This window comes from Aquarana catesbeiana, linkage group LG08, assembly GCF_042186555.1.
Source record: "Aquarana catesbeiana isolate 2022-GZ linkage group LG08, ASM4218655v1, whole genome shotgun sequence".
Classification (NCBI taxonomy): Eukaryota; Metazoa; Chordata; class Amphibia; order Anura; family Ranidae; genus Aquarana; species Aquarana catesbeiana.
In genome coordinates, this window is record NC_133331.1 from 284,058,433 (window position 1) to 284,080,187 (window position 21,755).

The 21,755-nt window shown below is 44.1% G+C and overlaps 1 protein-coding gene across 1 annotated transcript in view; it reads right to left on the reverse strand.

Annotated features, from left to right (window-relative positions):
- Nucleotides 1-21,755, reverse strand: part of LOC141106761 (uncharacterized) — a 47,560-nt gene that overhangs the window by 25,120 nt on the left and 685 nt on the right. The window contains 8 exon segments of the mRNA XM_073597688.1: nt 2,309-2,450; nt 2,541-2,638; nt 2,755-2,872; nt 3,028-3,135; nt 19,207-20,159; nt 21,060-21,201; nt 21,313-21,471; nt 21,562-21,653. Coding sequence (XP_073453789.1) covers nt 2,309-2,450; nt 2,541-2,638; nt 2,755-2,872; nt 3,028-3,135; nt 19,207-20,159; nt 21,060-21,201; nt 21,313-21,471; nt 21,562-21,653 — 1,812 coding nt within the window.

A 21,755-nucleotide genomic window follows, 5' to 3' on the forward strand; every position in this document is an offset into this window, starting at 1 on the left:
ATGACATTATATTGAGGAATGGAGATGGACCTTTCATATGGTGTACAGTATCTCCACCTCATTTGTTGGGAACATGACGTTATATTGAGGAATGGAGATGGACCTTTCATATGGAGTACAGTATCTCCTCCTCATTTGTTGGGAACATGACGTTATATTGAGGAATGGAGATGGATTTTTCATATGGTGTACAGGATCTCCTCCTCATTTGTCGGGAACATGACATTATATTGAGGAATGGAGATGGACCTTTCATGTGGTCCTCTCTCCGATCAGAAACATAATGATCTTTTTGGTGAATTTTAAAATCTTCTTGATACTCTTTATTAGGCGGTGAAGTGGAAGTACTGTGAAGGATGATGTCTTGTTGGAAACATGGTGTTATAATGATGAATGGAGATAGTACATTCATATATCTCCACTTAATTTGTTTGGAACATTGGATTGTGGTGTTCACACAGTAATGATGTTCTTCCTGTTAGCAATTAAAGAGGTTGTAAACCCTCCAGGGTTTTTCACCTTAATGCATTCTATGCATTAAGATGAAAAACCTTATTCTGTAGTGCAGCACCCCCCCAGAGCCCCCCTTTTACTTACCGGAACCCGATCGTTCCAGCGACAGGGACGAGCCCAGCATCTCCAGATGCTGTTTCAGTTCCCCTATTGGCAGGGGCGTTGCTAGGTGGCAAAAAGACCAGGGGCTTCATCCCGAAGTCTGAGCCTGGCACCAGGGGGGGGGCTTTGGGGTTGTGTGGAGGTGGGTGTTGTTATGTGGCGGGGGTAAGCTCACTTGCTGGTTGCTGCCTGGCTTACCAGTGCCCATCAATGCTGACCACTAAACTGACCCACACTGACCTACACTGACCATTACACTGACACCTACCTGACCCACACTGACCTACCTGACACACACTGACCATTACACTGACCTACCTGATACACACTGACCTATTTGACCCACACTGACCATTTCACTGACCTACCTGACACTTACTGACCTACCTGACACGTACTGACCTACCTGACACGTACTGACCTACCTGACAAACACTGACCTACCTGACCCACACTGACACCTACATGACACACACTGACCATTACATTGACCTACCTGACACACACTGACCTATCTGGCCCACATTGACCTACCTGACACACACTGACCTACCTGACATGTACTGACCTACCTGACACGTACTAACCTACCTGACAAACACTGACCTACCTGACCCGACTTCAGGTGACCTTCTCCTGCAGCTCAGCCATAGTGTGCGGCGTGCTCATCACAGTAGACAGCAGGCAGCCAGAGCCAGAAGAAGAGAGCCGCCTATGCAACGAGTGGGGATCTTCTCATAGTGACGCGGCTACATTGTAATTCCCGCCTTCTGGAGCCTGCAGCGCCTATGATGGATATCACACGTCCCACGGTCACGGCTTTGGACCAGTGGCACCTCCATCATAGGTGCTGCAGGTTCCAGAAGGAGAGACCTGCTATATCACTCGGCCACGCTCTGAGTCAGATCGGTCCCCGCTCAGACTCGGGGCTAATAATAGAGTTGTGAATGCCCGAGACCCGGGTCCAGCCCCCCCCCCCCCCCCCCGACGCCACTACCTATAGATAGATGGATAGTAGCAGGAGCCATTGGCTGGGGGCGGGGCCGAGTGCCACTCTCTGTGTCAATGGAAGCAGCAGCAGGGCTCGGGAGTGCGTCCACACGAGTGCCCCCAGAAGAAGCGCGTCTCTAAGGGAGCATTTGAGAAGAGGAGGAGCCAGGAGCTCCACTGAGGGACCCCAGAAGAGGAGGATCGGGCCACTCTGTGTAAAACCCTTGCATAACGGAGGTAAGTATAACCTGTTTGTTTCTTTTGTTTTTTTTAAACCCTGAACCTTTACAATCACTTTAAAGATTTCATTTTTTTCTTATTGAAGGATTTCAATCAGGTTCTTCATCTTCAACAAGGGCAGAAGAAACTTTTAGTAATACAGAAGGGTTCTTTGCTGTATGAGTGATAAAAATGATAAATCTCTGTTACCGCAAAAATTATTGGATTTGATCTAGTCTAAATATATTTATGGCTATCAATATTTGTGGAAAAACATTGTTGAATGCTTATCTGGGGTGTTATCAGATTTCCATCTGGAATTAGGAAGGAATATGAATCTCTGCTCATCTTAGGAGGGAGAACTTGATGGATATTTGTCTTTTGTTAACCCATAAATTATTTGAATACACTTTCTTTATACTTTATACTCATAGAAGTAAAATTTAATTGTGAATTGTTTCTACATTTAATGTTTATGACTTACTTGTGTCCATATGTAGAGAAGATTCCTCCTCTTCACATTTCATAATCATCTCCCCCTCCTCCATAGACTGCTGATCTCCACTCACCAACATCTCTTCTTCTTCCTCTTTAATCTTAACTTTGATGTATTTCAGTTCTTCATCCTAAACCCCAAAGATGATAGAATACATTTATAGAACAGAACAAGCGATTACGAAACACATTTTTAGGTTTACATGGTTAGTCCCACCTACCTGATGATGGTGAGGGATGGTGTGATCTTCCTGTGTGGAATCCCGGGAATACAGAGGACGGGGAGATCTCTCTGGTGGGTTCCCATTACTGGATCCATCTGTATGAAACACACACACTGACTGAATACATTGTTTCTATGTGTTTATCAGATGATGGGGGATCTAGGTGGACCCTCCGTACTGCTCTCTCCTTTACAATAAAGTCTCCTCTTACCCGGTGATGTGAGGGGCGGCTGATTCTCCATCATGATGTCCTTGTAGAGATCCTTGTGTCCTTCTAAATACTCCCACTCCTCCATGGAGAAATAGACAGTGACATCCTGACACCTTATAGGAACCTGACACACACAATGATATAGTCACCATCCAGACACATCCCTTGTGTGTTACTGGATAATGTCCCAGAATTCCCGGCACCGCTCACCTCTCCTGTCAGCAGCTCAATGATCTTCTTGGTGACTCCTAGAATTTTCTTGGCACTGGTTACCTCTGTTGTCCGGCAGTGAGGGGAAGGCACTGTGTTGGGTGATGTCCCCTGAAGACGGCTGCTGGGTGGTAATGGATCACAAGATGTTTTCTTAACTACTTTATAATCCTGTGTAAAGAGAGAAAGTAGCAATTGCCACTAAAGGCAATATCCTCCCCACCTCTCTGGTCAGGTTTATATTTTAATAAAGAGATAAGTCTTATGTCATGTGACCTCCCAGAATCCTCCTCACCTCTCCGGTCAGCAGGTAGATGATCTCCAGGGTGAGGTTCAATATCATCTCAGTCATGTGACTTTGGTCCTCCTCCATCCTCCTTGATGTGGTCATCTGATATATACAGGACTCTCCTCTCTGTGGATAGATAATAAACTGAGAATTATCTGGACTGTACTGGGATAAATAATGTGAGTTCCTTCATAGTTCTGACCCCTCACACTGCTTCCTATAATACATTAAAGAACACTTAATCTCACTTATTGTAAACCAGAGACCCCCTTATAGCTCAACGCTAACCAAAACCTTTTATTTTAGGTTTGAATTGACTTGGAGAGGAATTAGAACCTCTGATAGGGATACCTAGGTTTAGGGCGATTTCTTTTCACTTTCTGACAAGGTGGCCAATATCATACAGAATGGGATGGGAGGGGAAATCATCTTCATAAAGGACAAAATCAGCTGCATAAATTGACGGCATTATATAAGCAGTTGTAAGACATATATGGGGGGGAACTTCTGGTGGAGTTGTCTAGGCAGTTCCAGCAGGAGCTGGTACCTTCCAAAACTAGGTACCCCCCAATAAAATAAATGTCCAATAATGTTAGGGGAATGGGGCATTCTTAAAAGCAGAAATTCTCATTCTGGGTGAAGTTCTGTTTTAAGTAAAGTCATTAGGAGGCAAAATCCTTTTTAATGAGACATCAAGGGTCCAACAGCTGAACCGACCACACGTTTGCAGCCTCTGAAACTGCCATGGTCGTAGGAGCTACCGACCTGGCAAGCTGGAAGCAGTTCTGTTCCAGTGAACAGGTTAATAAGCGTGTCTTGTATTCAGTCCTCCAATAACATATTGTACAACTACAGATGGAGTCACTGCATGAAATAATGAAATTCACAGACTTTATCCCTTATTCTATGTACTGTCGAGATGTTCATTTCTTCTGCTGCCTTGATTAGAACTTGTACTGTAGTCTTCTTCCTTTTCACAGAAGACATGGTGTCCATCATTTTACGAGGATGGACATGATGGACATGATGGGAGGTTACTGGGTGTAAATATAAAAGAATAAGGAAAGGGATGGTTGGCACTCAGAATGACATCCAAAATAGTATTTCTTCATTAAGTAAATATGTACAATGCTGCAAAACAGCCTACGCGTTTCTGACGTTAGTCTTTAGTCATACAAAAAATACTATTTTGGATGTCATCCGGAGTGCCGGCCATCACTTTTCTTACTCTGGCACGTTGGAGGTGTCACGTTGGGAAGGTTGTAGCGCCTATACACCTGTTTTCCTTTAACTATAAAAGAATATCTTATTACCTTCTCTGCTGCCAATTCCATCAATGTCTCCTCTCTACTTCCCCCCAACTCACCTCTCTCTGGGGAAGTCCTTATTTATAGCCTTTCATCACTTCCTGTCTGTACCTGACATCACTTCCTGTCTGCACCTGACATCACTTCCTGCCTGTGGATGCTCCGCATTCTAAGAGAGATCGCCACATTGTGGAGAATGTAGAAGCAGCTTCTTACCTCCATGATTTAACATTCTCTTAGCAGCCTCGTTCTTCAATCACGTAGCACACTTTATCACACACCTGAATTTTAAATGCTTTAAAATATAAACAATATGACATTTCTTAGTTCTTTTAGTGTTTTCTCTTTGGTTTTTCTTTTATGTGTGTATACATAAGAAATAGAAAATGTGCCTGTGCTGTAAATAAAGTGCAGTCAGTGGAAATATTACAAATTATTCAAGTGCTTTCAGTGCCATAAATATAACATAATAAATGTTTATCACAAAAATGGAAATAAATACATAAAAATAATAATAATATATATATATATATATATATATATATATATATATATATATATATATATATATATATATATATATATATATAGTAAAGATCCGGGGTGATTATGCTCAAGTGGTGTATGCATTTTGAGGAACACCGGTCAGTCCAGACTGTATTTTTAAGGGCATGGCAGCCCAATTTTATTTAAAGGACACAAAGTTCAAAGCAAATCTTCCCTCGCAGGGGGTTCCACCATCACTGTATAACACAAACTTCAGCCTCCTGGCTTACTCGCTGTTGCTTATTCAAACTCCCTCCTGGAGCTTATTTGGTCTGCTTCACGCTGCTTGGTCGTGGGCCATGTCTGCCCCTGCAGACATGCACGCTCAGACTGCCACCTGCAGCCTTAGACTCCTAGAGACCTCCTGTCTCTCTCTCTCTCGTGGAGCCGTCTCTACCTGAAACCCTCCCGACTCCTAGACCAGGCCTCCTGCCTGCAGGGTGGAGCTGTCTCCGAGTGTGAGCACTGAGCTCTCTTCCTGAGGGGAATATAAACCCAGCCCACAGGTGTGCAATCATCACGCCTGTCTTTGCAAAAACCAGGCTGAAGCTGCTAATAGACACAGTGAAACTGGGTCACCTCGCCACAATAAAACGTTTGTTCAATAAAATATATATCCCTGTCTTGTGTCCATTTGCATTTATTAGCAGCAAGAAATAATAAACAATATAAGTCCGTGCAAAAAAAAAAAAAAAATGTGGCGGTTCGTGTACTTCCAGTCTGCGGAACGACGTCACTGGCTCCTCCTCCCTATGCGTTGCGTCACAATGCCACGTGACTTCATCAGGGGTACATGTCATGTGATGATGAGGAGTGTCTCCTGTTTAGATCTGTCATACTTCTTGATTATTGCTCATGATTCTGTACTGATAGAATTGAATGTATGCTATATGTCTGGTGTATACATTTTCTTGAATAAAACAAAAAAAAACATAAACAATATAAAAAATGATAATTAAAGAAAGTCAATTGTGTTCTTGCATTAAAAAAAAAAGTGTAAAGTTGATTATCAAACAATATAACAAATTTTCTATCAGCACAAATCATAATAACTTTAATCACTGAATAGTGATATGTGTGGTAGGTGATATAACAAAAAATCCCACCAAAAAAACAAAAAAATTGAAAATTTGAAAAAATACCCCCCACCTTGCTGCTGCACACACAGAAAATGCATTCACTTCACATATAAAATATACATAACAAAACAGTGTTGCGCAAGATACTGAGTGCACAATCAAATATTCATGTTCCCTGACTGGGAATATCGAAAAACACACAATAATGAAATATACGTGTTCCCTAAGTGGGAATTGTGAACAATAAACAATAAAAATAAAGTCCACACACTTAAAAAATGAATAGAATAAAAATAAGAGTCCGAATGCACAAATATAATCTTCAGAGTCTTTTGCACAAAAAACGCACAACACACCACCAGTGCATAAACGTTGAAAATGCTATATTGCAAGTTAATCACCTATTCTTATTTAACCCTTTCATGACTAAGCCTATTTTTGACATTTGGTGTTTACAAGTTAAAATCCGTATTTTTTGCTTGAAAATTACTTAGAGCCCCCAAACATTATATATATATATATTTTTTTAGCAGAGAATCTAGAGAATAAAATGGAGATTGTTGCAATATTTTATATCACACAGTATTTGTGCAGCAGTGTTTTAAACGCAACATTTTTGGAAAAGGGACACTTTCATGAATTTTAAAAAAAACAAACAGTAAAGTTAGCCCAATTTTTTTGTATAATGTGAAAGATGATGTTACGCCGAGTAAATAGATACCAAACATGTCACGCCTTATAATTGCACGCACTCGTGGAATGGCGACAAACTACGGTACCTAAAAATCTCCATAGGCGACGCTTTCAATTTTTTTACGGTTACCAATGGTTACGGTTACCGACGATCGCGGCGATACCTCACATGTGTGATTTGAACACCGTTTACATATGCGGACGTGACATCCATATGCGTTTACTTTGCTGCGCGAGCTCGCGGGATGGGGGGCGCTTTAAAATTTTTTTTTTTACTTATTTACTTATTTATTTTAATATTAATAAATTCACTTTTATTGCTGTCACAAGGAATGTAAACATCTTTTGTGATAGTAATAGGTGGTGACAGGTACTCTTTATGGAGGGATCGGGGGTCTTCCTTTGCACTTCAAAGTATTCAGATCGCCATTTTCGGCGATTCTGAATACTGTATATTTTTTTAAAACCGGTGCCATTGGCAGCCGAGTAAAAGGGAAGTGACGTCATGACGTCGCTTCCATGTTTACTATTAGGAGGCTGGAACGAAGCCCCTTACAGCTTTGTTCCAGACTGTCCCTAGCCGCCGGAGGCGGCAGATTGGTCATTGGGCCTCTCGATGGGACGGGAGGCCCGGTAAGAGCGGCGGGAGGGGGAACGTCCCCTCCCGCTTCTCCGGTATAACAGCCGAGCGGCTTTTAGCCCCATCGGTTGATATCCCTGGATAGCCGTTTGCCGGCTCTAAAAAACAGTACCGGGATGATGCCTGCAGCTGCGGGCATCATCCCGGTATAACCCCCGAAAGCCGAGTATGCACATCTGCGTACGCTCAGCGGGAAGGGGTTAAGGATTTATTGGGAGTTATTTAGGAAGCGCAACACGGTTTTGTTATGTAAAGTTGATTATCAGGCCGTGCATAAGTGATCATAGGTGTCCCTGACCTGCTGTAAAGATGATAATTGTATAGAATCCCCCCCCCAAACCAAGTCACATGCCCTCAACAAGGAGGGGTGCCTTGCAATGTATATTTTCACCATGTTGATGAGGATAATGGCCTCTTCCCCACAACCCTGGCCCAGTGGATGTGGAGGTCTGCAGGGGAATGCTTATTGGAATTGGGAAGCCCCTAGAGACCGTCTCCCTGGGCACCAGGGGAACATAGTAATATAAAGTAAACGAGAAATAAAGGTATCCAAATGTTAGAAAAGCCCTTTATTAAAAAAATAGAAATCCACAAAAAAGTCCCAGGTATTAAATCCATCATCTATCACAATGCCTGCCAACTCACAGAAAAAAAAAAACCCGGCGCATACAACCTAAAATGCCGCTCCCCCTCCCTGCTGAATGACAGCTTCCCAAGCTGTCATCAGCTATATATTGGTGACAACAATGATCAAATGTGGCTATGGCCATATTTGGTCAATGTCATTCCAAATATAGCCAATAACCATGTTAGTTCAATGTCATTGCTTATATATGGCCAGTGGCCATTATCGATCTCGTTGCATACATGGCTGGGGATTCACAGTCATGTAAGTCAGTGTGCTAATGACATCAGTGATTTCTAGGGAGACTGTGGGTGTCAGCAGCTGGCCTTCCTCAGAAACTGATGACACCAAGAAGCTGTCATATATAAAAGAGATAGAACCATTTCTAGATATAATGTTCAGCTCTCGTCTAACAAGGGACCAAACAGGCCAAAGTTTGAGTGCTCTTTCGCTTGCCAGAACAGCCAAAAGTGTGGTCCAAACCTGGCATTGGAATCCCTACCCACTATGCACACTAAGGTCTCTAGCAGCCCTTCTCCCACCATCCATACTACATTCTCTGGCAGTTCTCCATCTCCACCCACCGTCTGCAATAGCTTCTTTTGCTGGTTCTTCTCAATGCCTTCACTGGAGCCATTATCTTTTTAGTATGTAAGTATCGGGACCAGAATCTGAACCCACAACCTCTGCTGCGTCTGGTAGTTGCTCTTCTTGCTGAGTCCCCTGAGATGCTGGACAGCTCCCTGTCTGATCCTTTGGACTTTCTTGCCTTGTCTCGTTTCAGGTGAACTTTGAACTCTTTGCTCCTCCCATGAACTTCCTTATTTAAAGTGGTTGTAAACCCTTACAATCCACTTTTTACTACAGGTAAGTGTATAATAAGGCTTACCTGTAGCTAGGGATGAGCTTCGTGTTCGAGTCGAACCCATGTTCGACTCGAACATCGTCTGTTCGCCCGTTCGCCAAATTGCGAACGATATGGGCCGTTCGCACCAAATTCGTGTGGCGCGTCACGGCCCATAATTCACTGCGGCATCGCAGTGCATTGCTGGCTGATGATTGGCCAAGCATGCACTATGACCCGCATGCTTGGCCAAATACAGCACCGTCTGAACAGAGAGCCGTAATTGGCCAAAGCCAAGGAGGCTTTGGCCAATTATGGCTCAGGGGATTTAGCACACGCCCCACACTATATAAGGCCGCCTGCACGCTGTGTAGTGTGTGTTCCGCCGTTCATAGATAGAGAGAGAGAGAGACAGACAGTGTCATTTGATTTGAGTTAGATAGATTAGGCAGAACAGTCAGTCAGTTAGCTGCACTTACAGTGTATTGTGTATATATATGCATCCCAGGTGTTGCATATATATATATATATATATATACACTGTATTCAGTTTAGCTAGATCCGTTCCTGTTATCTTCTTACTGACAGGCAGGCTTGTCTTGTTACAGTATTTACAGCTACCTGAAGAAAATTGCTGGTGTTCTTTTGATCCTATTAGTACCACAGTCAGGCAGCTAGACTATTTACAGTTAGTGCAGTGCGTCCTGCTCACAGTGTTCAGCTAAAACTACAAGTTAGTGGGGTACGTCCACCTCACAGTGTTCAGCTAAACCTACAAGTTAGTGCGGTGCGTCCTGCTCACAGTGTACAGCTAAACCTACAAGTTTGTGCTGTGCGTCCTGCTCACAGTGTTCAGCTAAACCTACAAGTTAGTGCAGTGCTTCCTGTTCACAGTGTTCAGCTAAAACTACAAGTTAGTGGGGTACGGCCACCTCACAGTGTTCAGCTAAACCTAGAAGTTAGTGCGGTGCGTCCTGCTCACAGTGTTCAGCTAAAACTACAAGTTAGTGCTGTGCATCCTGCTCACAGTGTTCAGCTAAACTTACAAGTTTGTGTAGTGAGACCTCTGCACAGTGTTCATCTAAAGCTACAAGTTAGTGCAGTGCGTCCTGCTCACAGTGTTCAGCTAGATCCGTTCCTGTTATCTTCTTACTGACAGGCAGGCTTGTCTTCTTACAGTATTTACAGCTACCTGAAGAAAATTGCTGGTGTTCTTTTGATCCTATTACTACCACAGTCAGGCAGCTAGACTATTTACAGTTAGTGCGGTGCATCCTGCTCACAGTGTTCAGCTAAACCTACAAGTTAGTGTGGTGCATCCACCTCACAGTGTTCAGCTAAACCTACAAGTTAGTGCAGTGCATCCTGCTCACAGTGTACAGCTAAAACTACAAGTTAGTGTGGTGCATCCTGCTCACAGTGTTCAACTAAAACTACAAGTTAGTGTGGTGCGTCCACCTCACAGTGTCCAGCTAAACCTACAAGTTATTTTTTTGCGAGCTCTGCACAGTGTTCAGCTAAAGCTACCTGTAGAAGGTTGGTGGTGTTTTCCTGATCCTATCACTACCGCAGGCAGCTAAAAAAGCTACAAGTTAGTTTTTTGCGAGCTCTGCACAGTGTTCAGCTAAAGCTACCTGTAGAAGGTTGGTGGTGTTCTCATACTACAGGCAAGCAGTTGATTTTGCTAGCTGCAGTATCAGTATATATATATATATATATATATATATATATATATATATATATCCCAGCTTAGTGCAGCTACAGGCCATTAGTATGTCTGGAAGGCCAAGAAGGAGAGGCAGACAGTCACAAGCCAATAAGAGAGGGCAAGCAGGCTCTGTGTCTAGTGCTGATCGTGGAGACGGTGCATCCTCATCAGCACATGGCCGTGGGACACGCTTGGCCTTTTTTTCGGCAGCTGGCCGTGTTGAGCCGCAACATGCGGAAGACTTGGTCGAGTGGATGACCAAGCCGTCCTCATCCTCCTCATCCTCTCTCACCCATGCCCAGGGTACTTTGTCTGGCAAAGCAGCGGCCTCTTCCCTTGGCTCAATGTCATCAGTGACTCCTTCCCTAGCCCCACCATGTCCTCCTGAGGAGTCCCTCGAACTGTTTGACCACAGTGTTGGGTACATGCTCCAGGAGGATGCCCAGCGTTTGGAAGGCTCTAATGATGATACTGAGCTCAATGAAGGCAGTAACGTGAGCACGGACAGAGGGGGTGCCCAAGAAGGACAGCAATCTGGCAGTCATGCTCCCCCTGCTGCAGCATACTGCCAGGTTTGCTCCAGTGATGAGGAGGGAGGGGATGATGAGGTCACTGACTCAACGTGGGTGCCTGATAGGAGAGAGGAGGAGGAGGAGGCGGCACATCACCAGCGAGGCAGGATGCCCTCCAGGGGCCAGCCTAAGGGCAGCACCTTGACTGCATCACACCCCAAAGCTCCACATGTGCGGGGCGCTGCAGTCTCTGTGCATTATTCAAAAAGTTCTTTGGTGTGGGCCTTTTTTGAGACGAGTGCATCAGATCGCACCGCTGCTATTTGCAACATATGTCTCAAGCGTATCTCGCGTGGCCAAAACATCTCCCGCTTGGGTACCACATGCTTGACCAGACATATGTTGACCTGCCATGCAGTTCGTTGGCAAGCGTATCTAAAAGACCCACACCAAAGAACAAAGAAGACCTCTCCTTGCTCCTCATGAGCTGAGATCTCCAACCCCACTATACCTTCAGTCCTCTCTGAGACCTGGACTGAGAGGAATGAAGGTGTAGAATTAGGTGTGTCACAGCCAAGTACTTGTGGGCAATCTGCTTTTGGTACACCGACGTCAGATTGTACCAGGCAAATTTCCCTGCCCCAGCTGCTGCACCGCCGAAAGAAGTTTGCTCCCAGCCATCCACATGCCCAGTGGTTGAATGCTAGCTTGGCAAAATTGCTAGCACTTCAACTGCTGCCTTTTCAGTTGGTAGACTCTGCCCCCTTCCGTGAGTTTGTGGAATGTGCGGTTCCTCAGTGGCAGGTACCCAAACGCCACTTTTTCTCACGGAAGGCGATTCCGGCTCTCTACCGGCATGTGGAAGGCAATGTCCATGCCTCGCTGGACAGGGCGGTCAGCGGTAAGGTTCATATTACCGCAGACTCATGGTCCAGCAGGCATGGACAGGGACGTTACCTAAGTTTCACGGCGCGTTGGGTGACTCTGCTGGCAGCTGGGAAGGATGCAGGACAAGGTGCAGTAGTGTTGGAGGTTGTTCCGCCACCACGCCTCCAAAATGCTAATGATTGTGACACACCTCTCTCCTCCACCCCCTCCTCTTCTTCTTCCTCCATGGCCTCTTCCTGTGCTTTGTCCTCGGAACCAGCAGTGCTCCGTAGCCGTTCAAGGGGTTACGCAAGTACGCAGGCCAAAAGATGCCATGCGGTGCTTGAGCTGGTGTGCTTGGGGGACAGGAGCCACACTGGGGCAGAGGTTCTGTCAGCTCTGCAGGGGCAGGTTCAGAGGTGGTTGACGCCACGCCAACTTAAGGCAGGAATGGTGGTTTGTGACAATGGCACCAACCTCCTCTCTGCCCTCCGACAGGGACAAATGACCCATGTGCCCTGTTTGGCTCACGTCCTTAACTTGGTGGTGCAGCGGTTCTTGGGCAGGTACCCGGGCTTACAGGATGTCCTGAGGCAGGCCAGGAAAGTCTGTGTGTATTTCCGCCGGTCATATAATGCCATTGCTCGGCTGACTGACCTCCAAAAGGAGTTTAACCTGCCCAAGAACCGCATAATCTGTGACATGCCCACCAGGTGGAACTCAACGTTGGCCATGCTGCAGCGGCTGCACACGCAGCAGAGGGCCATCAATGAGTACCTGTGCGACTATGGCACCAGGACAGGGTCAGGGGAGCTTGGTTTTTTTTCCCCACGCCAGTGGGCCATGGTCAGGGATGCATGCACTGTCCTGTCACCATTTGAGGAGGCCACGAGGATGGTGAGCAGTGACAGTGCATGCATCAGTGACACTGTGCCCCTTGTCCACCTGTTGGAGCACACGCTGCGTGGAATAATGGACAGGGCACTTGAGGCAGAACAGAGGCAGGAAGAGGGGGACTTTCTTAGCTCTCAAGGCCCCCTTTATCCAGACAGTGTTCCTGCGTGCCCGCCGATCACACAGGAAGAGGAGGAGGAGGAAGATTGTGTCAGTATGGAGGTGGAGCCTGGCACTCAGCATCAGCAGCAGTCTTTAAGGGATCAGTCCCAAGAAACACATGGACTTGTACGTGGCTGGGAGGAGGAGGCTGCGGACCATGTCGTCCTTAGTGACCCAGAGGACTCCGGACTGAATGCCTCAGCAAACCTACGCTGCATGGCCTCCCTGATCCTGCAAAGCCTGCGTAAGGATCCTCGTATTCGTGGTATCAAGGAGAAGGACCAATACTGGCTGGCAATTCTCCTTGATCCACGTTACAAGGGTAAGGTTGCGGACCTTATCTTGCCATCGCAGAGGGAGCAGAGGATGAAACATCTTCGGGAGGCCTTGCAGAAAGGTCTGTGCAACGCATTCCCAGAGACTGGGAGGTTACAAACTCCTGTTTCTGGACAACGTGTTGCTGAGGCTTCGGTCAGTCAAAGAAGGAGCGGTGGAGAAGGTGGCCGTCTGACCGATGCGTTCAGACAATTTTTTGGTCCGCAGCCCCAAGGTATGATCGGTTCCAGCAACCATCGCCAGCGTCTGTTTTACATGGTGCAGGAATACCTAGGGGCAAGATCTGACTTGGACACCTTTCCCACCGAAAATCCTCTGGGTTACTGGGTCTTGAGGATGGATCACTGGCCAGAGCTTGCACAGTATGCAATTGAGCTACTGGCCTGTCCTGCATCCAGCGTTCTTTCGGAAAGCATATTCAGTGCTGCTGGAGGCTTTGTACCGATCACAGGGTGTGTCTGTCCACGACTCGGTCGATCGACTGACCTTCATAAAAATGAATCAGTCTTGGATCACCACCAGCTACCAAGCACCTGATGCTGATGAAACCGAATAATTTTTTTTGAAATCTCAGATCCCTTCAAAGACTGCCTATGCTGATGCTGAGTGACTATCCCTGAGTAATTATCCTCTTCCTCCTCAATCATCACGTTGATAGCTTGTAAGAACATTTTTGGTTCTGAGCGCCACCACCAGTGCCTAAGGCCCAATTTTTCAGCCCCTGTTTAACAGGGGCATGTAATTACAATTTTTGATGCAATACTTTGCAGCAGGGCTCATTTCTGCGTTCCAACTAGAGTATCTGTGAGGGGTTGCAGTGTTGTGGCACCAGTGCCTAAGGCCTAATTTTTCAGCCCCTGTTCAACAGGGGCATGTAATTACAATTCTTGATCTAATATTTCACAGCAGGGCCCATTTCTGCACCCACCAAGAGCGAGTGAGGACTTACATTGTTGTGGCACCACTACCACCAAAGGCCCAATTTTTCTGCCCTTGTTCAACAGGGGCATGTAATTACAATTCTTGATCTAATATTTCACAGCAGGGCCCTGTGAGGGCTTACAGTCTTGTGGCCACAACAACACCTAAGGCCCAAATTTCTGCTGAGTATATAGGGCAGGCCCCTACTTTCAAACATCTAACTTACAAACGACTCCTACTTGCAAACGGAAGGAGACAACAGGAAGTGAGATGAAATCTAGAGTTAATATGGGAAAAACATTTCTCCTTTCCACTGATGCTTTCCAATCCTTGTTCCACAAAAAACCCCAAATTTTCAAAAAACATTTGTCATTGGGACAAAAAGTGAGGTGAAATCTTCTGAAGAGGAGGAAAGACAGCAAAACAAATGTCACAGGGGTGATAACCCTTCCCTATGTTTTCCAAAAAGCTTAAAAAAGATTTTTTGGCTGGAGCTAAACACGTTAAAAATGTACCGTTAAAAATTACAAACAGATTCTACTTAACAACAAACCTACAGTCCCTGTCTTGTTTGCACCGCCTGTATACTGCTGTTCAGAGTATATAGGGCCTGGTGGCCCCACACCTTTCCTTATTTTTTTTTGGGTGCGGGGTTCCCCTTAATATCCATACAAGACCCAAAGGGCCTGGTAATGGTCTGGGGGATACCCATGCCGTTTGTCTCACTGATTTTCATCCATATTGCCAGGACCCGACATTACATTAAACCCGCAAGCAGTTTTAAATTAGATTTTTTCCTTTAAAAATGACATTTTGTGCAGGGACTGTTCTAAACACGGGAAACACGCGCCACTTTACAGGCATACTATAAACACACCCCAGGTACGATATTTAAAGTAATATTTCACTTTTTTTTTTACTTTAAGCATCATTAAAATCACTGCTCTCGAAAAAATGGCCGTTTTTAAAAGTTTTTTTGCATCAATACAAGTCCCCTGGGGTAGGACCCGGGTCCCCAAACCCTTTTTAGGACAATACCATGCAAATTAGCCTTTAAAATGAGCACTTTTGATTTCGAACGTTCGAGTCCCATAGACGTCAATGGGGTTCTAACTTTCGTGCGAATTTTCGGTCCGTTCGCAGGGTCTGGTGCGAACCGAACCGGGGGGGTGTTCGGCTCATCCCTACCTGTAGCTACCGTGGATATCTCCTAAACCAGCACGGTTTAGGAGATATCCCCTGTATCAGCATGTGCCGACGTCATGCTTTGACTGCACTTTCGCTTGATCCTGACCTGCAACCACTTGTTACTGGCCTTTGGCTTGTTCCTTGACTATACTTTTGCTTGATCCCAAACTGAAACCACTTGTTACTGACCTTTGACTCGTTCCTCAACTACGCTTTCACTTGATCCCAACCTGCAACCACTTGTTGCTGACCTTTGGCTTGCTCCTTGACTACGCTTTTGCTTGATCCCAACCTGCAACTGTCTGTTCCCAACCTTTGGCTTGTTTCTCGACTACGCTTTCACTTGATCACAACCTGCAACCACTTGTTATGGACCTTTTGGCTTGTTTGTGAATTGCACTTCCGCTTGATTCCAAACTGCAACCACTTCCTACCGACCTTTGGATTGTTCAACTACACTTCTGCTTAATCCCAACCTGCAACCAATTGTTATTGACCTTTGACTTGTTTACTGACTATGCTCCTGCTTGATCCCTACCTGCTATATCTGCTACTAGCTTGCTCATCAACTGTTGGGACAATCCTGAGGAAAGCGACCTAGTACTAACACACAGAACAACCCATCTCCACCATTAGAAGGTTTGGTGAACACTGGTTAGTGCTTAGACTCCGCACCTCTGATGGGCCGACGTCATATGCAAGGGTGACCTGCTTGTTTACTTATCCTGCTGGTCTTTACTGCTATAGCTACTATTCTTCAATCCTGACCCCTGACTGTGACAATAGGTGTGCTTTGTTTATGCTTACCACCAATCTAAAGATGTCCACCATTGATCACCATTCGTTATCACCGATGTAAGAGTGAAAATCCTGGTAAGATACTAAGTATTGCTTTTTTACATTCATCTTTAACTTCTTCAGGTAGGCTAGATCCTTGTACACATTTTTCAGAATGCAAAAATAAGACAGACTAGACAACTGTTTCTGCATTTTATTGTCTATGTATTAAGGACATTGCCCATTTTTTTGGTAGGATTTTTCATGTATTGCCATAATTTTCCAATTTCCTAAACACGTGCTGTCATAAATCACCACTGTATTGCCCAATGATTTGCCATAATTTGCAATATTTTACCACAATATAGTGTTATGGTACCAACTGCATGAGGGTGGAACAAAATGTCAATGCTGTTTTGTTTTGAGTATCCTATTACTATCATTAAAACCCTGAAAATCTATCAAACCACACCCCTAAATACTCCAATTTTATCACCAAACCCCAATATGACGTGAGTCGCATTTTTCACCACTTGGACCGATCCACCAATCTGCCGCTATAGAAGGTGAGATCATGGGATTGCAAATCTTCTTTGTTTTGCTTTTTATCAAGAATTCCCAGATCTTTATACCTGTCACGCCTAATATGAGGGGCTCCCAATCTCACTGCTGATTTAATACTCTTTTGACATTATAGAGTATCAAAAAAGACAAGAAGGCCTGTAGACAGGTGTAGTTCAGCCTCCCTGCACAGATGGCACTGCTACAGCAGCTGCTACGCCCAGGAAAATAGTAACTCTTGTTCCTCTGAGGCCTCCGTAGACGTCATCAGGGGAGCAGCCATCCGTTTGGACGCTTCTGCACTGGATGACTTTGGCGGCCATCTTTAGTGAGGGCAGTGCTAGTAAATTCTACTGTCTCACTGCAGTTGGCGAAGTCAGGGACAGGAACTCGCTAGTGAGGGACAGTGTCCCTAGCATAGGGCAAGGTTATGGTGGAGGAGGGACAGTGCAGGGACCTGAGCTGCTGACTTGGACCTCCTTCTTCTGCACTTAGGTGACTTTTTCGCCACAGTCACCTCCTTCATCAGATGTCGGGTATTGAAAACCTGCTAACGTGTCTTCTACAGCATTGGAACTGGGTACCACAAGTCTTTGGTGTCCAACAAGGCTTCCTTTCTCAGTGGACATTTCCCGCGCTCCGAACAAGAAAAAGGACGCCCTTCTGTGTGACATATCTGAGGTACATTTAGTAAAAAGTGGATTGCGCTAACTTTATTTGTATAATAAGCACCAAAATTGTGCAAAATAAAAAATATTTCTATATTGATCCTATGATGAAGTGTTTTTCTCTGCCACCTATATTGGTATATTGATATTTTTCTCTTTATTTATTTTTATATCAAAAAAACTTAACTTTCCCATATATTATTTCTGATCAAAATGTATCTAGGTAAAATATCTTATAGTGTTACCAACCACTGTGTAAAGTGCTAGCGCTAACAAAATATATAAGTGAGAAATAAACTGAAAACTAAAATCATACAATGTGCCAATATTACTTCATAGAATTCCCATATCAATGTATATATGTGCTGCACAGTGCAAGAAAATTTGCAGAAAATGTTTTGAAAAATGTCCCCAACATGTGCACCACAGTACACAAGATGTCCTCAGTGAGTGATCAGTCCTGTGCAGTAATAACGTTTTTCTTCAATATAAAGTGCTCCAAATTCACCACCACCTGTTTCAATGACCACTCACCAGATACGGTAAAAATATGCGCCTTTGGTTCATTTAGCATAACCAGTCCGTTTATGATGGGTCCAATCGCTGCCTGTTCAAGCAGTACAATAGTATCTCTTGCTCTATATAATGCTCACAAAAACATGTGGATAGCCATCATGGTGTAGTATGTAATTCTCATTTATTAAATAAAAAAAAACATAGTCAAATTCACATGTTTTGGTGCCCCTCAGCTGGCACCAAGCTAATACAGCAGTGTATGTGGAGAGCAGAGTCTCAATCTAGTCCTAGTGTCTCCTCACAGCGGTGTGTGTTCCAAGTCTCACACCCGTATGATCGGACGCGGTAGAAAAGTCCCCAGCAGCCTCTACGCGTTTCGCAATAGGATTTGCGTCATCAGGAAGCTGCTGTATCTATGCCTGTCCTCTTATTTATACCTCCTTTAATTTTTTAAACCTTGTCAGCTTGTCAAACAATTGGAAACGGCCGTGACACCAAACCGGTAGTGGTTTAGCCGCCATCTTGGTTACTCAGGGCTATACAGGAAGTCGTATAGCCGCCATTTTGGTTGCTGGAACCCAGGCCCGTCTTTCCCTTTATATGTATCTATTGTGGTAATTGGTCATAGATACAGCAGAAAGCTGCTGCATCCATGCCTAACCTATTATTTATACCCCCCTTTAATTTTTTTAAACCTTTGTAACGTGTCAAACGGTTGGAAAGAGCCTTGACACGAAACAGGAAGTGGTTAAGCAGTGGTTGGTAACACTATAAGATATTTTACCTAGATGCATTTTGATCAGAAATAATATTAGGGAAAGATATACGTTTTTTGATATAAAAAATAAATAAATAAAGAGAAAAATATCAATATACCAATATAGATGGCAGGGAAAAACACTTCATAGGATCAATATAGAAATATTTTGCACAATTTTGGTGGTTATTATACACAAAAGTTAGCGCAATCCACTTTTTACACTATTTCTTGGGTGGACCCACATGATTGCAGCAAACTAGATTGATGGGTTATTAAAACTTAGTTTTGCGCCGGTAACACATCTTGTTGGACAAATATATCTGAGGTACAGTATATGTCTTCCTTCTCATTGAAATATTTCCTGCACCCTTAACATGAAAGGACGATCACCCGTGTGAATTCTCTGATGTCTACAAAGTTTTCCTTCCACATTAAAACCTCTCCCACACTCTGAACAGGAAAATGGATATTCCCCCGTGTGAATTCTTTGGTGCCTAAGAAGGTCATTTTTCTGAATGAACGATTTCCCACATTCTGAACATGAGTAAGGGCGCTCCCCTGTGTGTATTCTCTGGTGTCTAATAAGTTTTCCTTTGTCAGTGAAACATTTCCCGCACTCCGAACAGAAAAAAGGACGCTCGCCTGTGTGAATTCTTTGGTGTATAACAAGTTTTCCTTTCTCAGAGAAACATTTTCCACACTCTGAACAGGGAAAAGGACGCTCCCCTGTGTGACTTCTCTGGTGTATCATAAGTTTTCCCTTACGATTGAAAGACTTCCCGCACTCTAAGCAGGAAAAAGGCCGCTCGCCCATGTGCAGTCTCTGGTGTTTTTGAAGTCCTGTTTCCTTAATGAAACTTTGTCCGCACTCTGAACAGGAAAAAGGACGCTCACCCATGTGAATTCTCTTGTGTCTTATGAGGTGTCCTTGATGAACGAAACACTTCCCACACTCTGGACATGAATAAGGACGCTCTTTGTTACTATTCTCGTGTCTAACAAGTGCTGTGTTCCTACATGCCAAACTAGACCATGAACTCTCCCCTGTGTGATCTCCATAACTTAGAGATGTCTTGGGGTTATGCGGATGTAAGGTTGTCCCAAAACTGTGAAATGATTTATCTGAAGATTCCTCCGGCTTAAAAGGATCCAGTAATCTTTCCAAATGGTTAGGTCTGTGTTGTGTGTTTTGGGTAATAGAAATTATTCCTGTGGAAACTGGGGCAATGTCATTATCTTCTTCATAACAGTCTATAGATAAAAGATTATGTCTCTCTGTGGCATTCCAGACATAGATCCCATCTGTTGGAAAACAATTTGTTGTGAGTATTCTATTCATTTAGATCTCTCTCTCTCTCTCTCTCTCTATATATATATAACGTTATATTGAGGAATGGAGATGGACCTTTCATATGGTGTACAGTATCTCCTCCTCATTTGTTGGGAACATGACGTTATATTGAGGAATGGAGATGGACCTTTCATATGGTGTACAGTATCTCCTCCTCATTTGTTGGGAACATGACGTTATATTGAGGAATGGAGATGGACCTTTCATATGGTGTACAGTATCTCCTCCTCATTTGTTGGGAACATGACATTATATTGAGGAATGGAGATGGACCTTTCATATGGTGTACAGTATCTCCTCCTCATTTGTTGGGAACATGACGTTATATTGAGGAATGGAGATGGACCTTTCATATGGTGTACAGTATCTCCTCCTCATTTGTTGGGAACATGACGTTATATTGAGGAATGGAGATGGACCTTTCATATGGTGTACAGTATCTCCTCCTCATTTGTTGGGAACATGACGTTATATTGAGGAATGGAGATGGACCTTTCATATGGTGTACAGTATCTCCTCCTCATTTGTTGGGAACATGACGTTATATTGAGGAATGGAGATGGACCTTTCATATGGTGTACAGTATCTCCTCCTCATTTGTTGGGAACATGACATTATATTGAGGAATGGAGATGGACCTTTCATATGGTGTACAGTATCTCCTCCTCATTTGTTGGGAACATGACGTTATATTGAGGAATGGAGATGGACCTTTCATATGGTGTACAGTATCTCCTCCTCATTTGTTGGGAACATGACGATATATTGGGGAATGGAGATGGACCTTTTGTCAGGAATGCAGTGCGGTTCCTTTGCAATTCATAATGTGAACCTAGACCTTTATTACTTACTTGTGTCCATATGTGGAGAAGATTCCTCCTGTTTAGCTTTCATAATCATCTCCCTCTCCTCCATAGACTGCTGATCTCCACTCACCAACATCTCTTCTTCTTCCTCTTTAATTTCAGTTTTGATTTCTCTCACTTTTTCACCCTAAACTCCAAATATGATAAAGCATATTTATAAAAAGTAACAAGACATTATATAAATGTGATTTCATAGCTTATAATACATAATGAGTTCTAGTTGCTCAGCCCCACCTACCTGATGATGGTGAGGGATGGTGTGATCTTCCTGTGTGGAATCCCGGGAATACAGAGGACGGGGACATCTCTTGAAGGGATCTTTGTGTCCTTCTAAAAACTTCTCCTCGTCATCATCCTCCTCTTTAACAGCATTATTCCAATCACTCTGGTTTATGCCCTGAATATTTCATAAAAACAAGACTAGCTCTAACAATATAGCTACTAAACATGTAAGTATCAGCTACTATTTTTAATCTTTCAACTTAACTTTATGTGTGATGGTGTGATCTTCCTGTGTGGAATCCCGGGAATACAGAGGATGGGGACATCTCTCTGATGGGTTCCCATTACTGGATCCATCTGTAGGAAACACACACACTGACTGAATACATTGTTTCTATGTGTTTATCAGATGATGGGGGATCTAGGTGGACCCTTCATATTGCACTCTCCTTTACAATA